Source organism: Zootoca vivipara, chromosome 6, assembly GCF_965207765.1.
Source record: "Zootoca vivipara chromosome 6, rZooViv2.hap1.1, whole genome shotgun sequence".
NCBI lineage: Eukaryota > Metazoa > Chordata > Lepidosauria > Squamata > Lacertidae > Zootoca > Zootoca vivipara.
Window position 1 is genome coordinate 87,379,160 of NC_142589.1, and position 5,227 is coordinate 87,384,386.

At 49.4% G+C, this 5,227-nt stretch overlaps 1 protein-coding gene across 1 annotated transcript; it reads left to right on the top strand.

The window, feature by feature from the left end:
- Nucleotides 1–2,719: 2,719 nt before the first annotated feature.
- Nucleotides 2,720–3,781, top strand: LOC148685518 (E3 ubiquitin-protein ligase ZNRF4-like). The gene has a single exon (XM_088671311.1). The coding sequence runs from the start codon at nt 2,720–2,722 to the stop codon at nt 3,779–3,781; it is 1,062 nt and encodes a 353-aa protein (XP_088527437.1).
- Nucleotides 3,782–5,227: the final 1,446 nt, after the last annotated feature.

The window sequence follows — 5,227 nt, forward strand, 5'->3', positions numbered from 1 at the left end:
AACATGTTTTGTTTCGGCAAGGTGTGCTTCTCTATCGCGTTATGTCTCCTCTCCTCCCCACTCCACCCCCAAGGTGTTTTTGCACTTTTGTAAGAGAGACCAAACAGCTAAGCTGCAAACACAGCTCTCTGGGGTAATCTGACAAAAGTTCAGAGTTTTGCTCCTGACAGCTGAAGAAATCAAACACCCTCTCCATAATGTGACGAGATGGATGGGAACGGATTGGAGCACCTTTAGGAAGGCGCTTAAAACGAAACCACCTCTGCCTCGCAAACTCCTGCTTTCACCCCATAGAACATCTCCATAGGGGAGACGGGGAGAGAAATTTGACTCAGTTCACATTTAAAAGCTGAATCCAGCCAACCTGAACTTTCTTGAAAGTATGAGAACTGGAACACGGCACCAGTGAAGGCGGTGAAGGTCCTGTGTGAGTGCCTGGAGGCGGTTGGAGGATGGATGGCGGCTAACAGATTGAGGTTGAATCCTGACAAGACGGAAGTACTGCTTGTGGGGGACAGGAGGCGGGCAGGTGTGGAGGACTCCCTGGTCCTGAATGGGGTAACTGTGCCCCTGAAGGACCAGGTGCGCAGACTGGGAGTCATTCTGGACTCACAGCTGTCCATGGAGGCACAGGTCAATTCTGTGTCCAGGGCAGCTGTCTATCAGCTCCATCTGGTACGCAGGCTGAGACCCTACCTGCCCGCAGACTGTCTCGCCAGAGTGCTGCATGCTCTAGTTATCTCTTGCTTGGATTACTGCAATGCGCTCTATGTGGGGCTACCTTTGAAGGTGACTCGGAAACTACAACAAATCCAGAATGCAGCAGCTAGACTGGTGACTGGGAGCGGCCCCCAAGACCACATAAAACCAGTCTTGAAAGATCTACATTGGCTCCCAGTACGTTTCTGAGCACAATTCAAAGTGTTGGTGCTGACCTTGAAAGCCCTAAACGGCCTCGGTCCAGTATACCTGAAGGAGCGCCTCCACCCCCATCATTCTGCCCGGACACTGAGAAAAAACAGCTACCAGATTTTTAGAAGACATCTGAAGGCAGCCCTGTTTAGGGAGGCTTTTAATGTTTAATCGATTATTTTATTTTATTTTTCTGTTGGAAGCCGCCCAGAGTGGCTGGGGAAACCCAGCCAGATGGGCGGAGTATAGGCTTGGGGGGGGGGTTGCGGGACAGAGAGAATTTTTGTAAACACTGGTTGGTTGGAGAATTGCATCACAAAATTTGGAGAAATAATAAAATAATAATAATAATAATAATATATTTATACCCCGCCCATCTGGTTGGGTATCCCCAGCCACTCTGGGTGGCTTCCAACAGAAAAATAAAATAAAATAATCAATTAAACATTAAAAGCCTCCCTAAACAGGGCTGCCTTCAGATGTCTTCTAAAAATCTGGTAGCTGTTTTTCTTTTTGACATCTGATGGAGGGCGTTCCACAGGGCGGGCGCCACTACCGAGAAGGCCCTCTCCCTGGTTCCCTGCAACTTGGCTTCTCATAGCGAGGGAACCGCCAGAAGGCCCTCCGCATTGGACCTCAGTGTCTGGGCAGAACAATGGGGGTGGAGACGCTCCTTCAGGTATACTGGACCGAGGCCATTTAGGGCTTTAAAGGTCAGCACCAACACTTTGAATTGTGCTCGGAAACATGCTGGGAGCCAATGTAGATCTTTCAAGACTGGTGTTATGTGGTCTTGGCGGCCGCTCCCAGTCACCAGTCATTCTGGATTAGTTGTAGTTTCCGGGTCATCTTCAAAGTTAGCCTCATGTAGAGCGCATTGCAGTAGTCCAAGCGGGAGATAACTAGAGCATGCACCACTCTGGCGAGACAGTCTACAGGCAGGTAGGGCACAATTTCCAGGCACAATTCAAAGTGTTGGTGCTGATCTTGAAAGCCCTAAACGGCCTCGGCCCAGGATATGTGAAGGAGTGTCTCCACTCCCATCGTTCAGCCTGGACACTGAGGTCTAGTGCCGAGAGCCTTCTGGCGGTTCATTGCCTGGGAGAAGCGAAGGAACAGGGAATCAGGTAGAGGGCCTTCTTGGTAACGGCACCCGCCCTGTGGAATGGGCGCCCTCCCATCAGATGTCAAGGAAAGAAACAACTATCAGACTTTTCTAAAAGGCAGCCCCGTTTAGGGAAGTTTTTAATGTTTGATGTTTTATTGTGTTTTTGGTGTTCTGTTGGGAGTCGCCTAGAGTGGCTGGGGAGGCCACCAATAAATGGTAGATTATTACGCTGCAAGTGTGTCCTCTGCCAGTCCAAGGGGGAAACTGGGCAGAGTCATGGGATGGGGGATGAGTCCATCTGAAGCTCTGCAAGAAGAACGGGCTTAGCGAACTAACTCCCAGAAGCCATGGGGAGGGGAGAGAGACAGGTGTGTTGGTCGAGAAAGGCAGGGCGGTGAGGTCACAAAGGGACCAGGGAGAAAGTTCTAGGAGGCCACCTGGAGGAAGTGGCTGGGATCATTTAGGAGAAGCCAACAGGCCCAGCCTGTTGAGAGGGGAGAGGGAAAGGGAATAGCACCTGGTCAGATCTACCTCTCACCTCTGCCGCAACGCTTCAGTCTCATGGAAACGCAGGTCAACATCTTAAGGAAACGGCTCCTCTTCTAGAGACAAAGCTCCCCCTTCAAGCCAGCCCCAGTTGTGTTGACCTTTGTGGTAGGATTCAGCACAACCCTAAGATCTCTGAAAGTACCACCAGCTATGCGACTTCTCTTTTCGCCACCGTCCCACGTGGTTGCCATGTTCCTGGTCCTCCAAGTCCAAGCCGGGAGAGCCTTCATCCGCGCCGTCCGCAGCCGCGACTCCCCCACCCTCGATTTCAGTGCCCTGCCTGCTCTCTTTGGGCCTCTGCTCCCCATGGAAGGGCTCTCGGGGTCCCTGGTCGAAGCGAGCCCCGCAAACGCCTGCCGCCCCATCGAAGGTCCACCCAACGCCTCCTCGGCCTTCGTGGTGCTCATCCGCCGGTACAACTGTTCCTTTGCCACCAAGGTCCTCCATGCCCAGCAAGCTGGCTTCCACGCTGCCATCATCTACAACGTCGACTCCCAGGCGCTCGTGAGCATGGTGAGCGAGCCAGACACCATGCATCACATCCGTATCCCTGCCGTGTTCACGACAGATGTGGCCTCCAGGATCCTGAAGTGGCTCCATGGCTCTGGGAAGCTGAGCTCAGTGGTCCTGGTGCCAGAATACTTCCACTTCACCTGGAAGGTGGCTTCTAGGACCACCCAAATTTCCTCCTCGCATCCCTGCAGGTGTCACATCCAGCTGCCCGGGCCCTGCTCTCAGATTTCACTTCTTCACACTTTCTGGTTCTTCTGCATCCCAGTGTCCGTCTTGATTGCTGCATTGCTCGTTGAGAAATACCTATTGAGGTGCCACAAATGGAAGGCGGGGAGAAGCTTCCGCCTCCAAGGAAACAGGGGGGAGCTGATCACCTTCTCCTTCCCCAGCTCCAGGTACCAGGAATGCGCCATCTGCTTGGAGAAGTACGTCGAGAGGGACAGCCTGAAGGTCCTTTCCTGTTCACACGCATTTCACAGCAAGTGCATCGACCTCTGGCACATCACCCAAGCCAGGAGCAAGACTTGCCCTCTCTGCATGCAGAGGGTTATGGTGGTCACCTGTTTGCAAGCGGTGAGGCTGTGGAAAGAGGGAGCAGCGAGGGACAGCCACCGGACCCCGTGGCCCAGCAAAGCCAGAAACGCCGTGGACCAACAAACCTGCCTCTTCCTCCCCCAGCAACTCCCTTCCCGGTTCTGAAAAATATAATAAAACCAAGAAGGAGGAAGGTGTGGGTCCCCCCCCCATTGCAATGACCAAGAAAGCGGCAATAATCAGCCATGGAGGGCTAGAGGAGGATGTGGAATATGGGGAGGGGGGAGAGAGAGAACGCACGGTTTCTCTGTTACTGTGATAAACTCTAAAAGTTTGGCCGAAACGGCTCAGCAGAACTTCTTGGCAACCAGAAAGGAAGGCGAACAACTGACCCATGGGGCAGGGGGGTGGGAGAGAGAATGGATAGGAAATAATGACAGTGCAGGAGATTGCCGCAATTTATTCTGCTCCACCATGTGAGTGGCAAAAGGGGGAGGGGCTTTCTGATGAGGATCAGAAAATACAGAGAGTGTTTACTTGGCACCTGGCCAAAACGCGGCAGCTGGAAGGTGATTATGTTTGTTTGTTTGTTTGTTTGTTTGTTTGTTGGGTTTTTCAAATTAAAATTTTACAGAGATAGATCCAACATAAATCATAAAAACAAGATTCCAAGGAATCTCCTGAACTTCCATCCTCCCCTTTGTGAATTCCTCCCGCATCTTTTATGATAACCCAAACCCTTTACCTCTTCCACTATGTCCAGAACTCAACCTTAAACTACAAGTGCTATTCCAACCCTACTAATGATTTTAACTGTTTACAATGGTCTTTAAGGTAAGTTATAAATTTTCCCCATTCTTTGTTAACATTTTAGTCTTCCTGATCTCTGACGCTTCCGGTCATTTTAGCCATTTCAGCATAGTCCATCAACTTGATCTGCCATTCTTCTCTGATAGGAACTTTATCTTCTTTCCATCTTGGGCCAATAACATCTGAGCAGACGTGGTGGCATGCATAAATAGTCTTTTCTGCTCCCTTGGGATTTTGGCACCTAGAATTCCTAAAAGGAAGGCTTCAGTCTTTTTAACAAAGGTTGTTTTAAACCCTTTTTTCAACTCATTATATATCATTTCCCAAAATCCTTTTACTACCTTACAATTCCACCACATATGAAAAAAGGTGCCTTCTTTTTCCTTACATTTCCAGCATACATTTGAGCATGTTTTATACATTTTTGCTAATTTGCTAGGAGTTAAATACCATCGGCAAATCATTTTCATATGCAGCATATATATATCTTCTTGCAGCGTATAACATGCCGTGAACTTTAAATCCCAATTCCATAACTTCTCCCAAGCTAAAAATAAAAAAAATTCCTTCAGTAGCACCTTAAAGACCAACTAAGTTTTTATTTTGGTATGAGCTTTCGTGTGCACTCACACTTCTTCAGTGGTATCTGAAGAAGTGTGCATGCACATGAAAGCTCATACCAAAATAAAAACTTAGTTGGTCTTTAAGGTGCTACTGAAGGAATTTTTTATTTATTTTTTGCTTCGACTCAGACCAACATGGCTACCTACCTGTAACTTCTCTCAAGCTGTAAGCTGTATG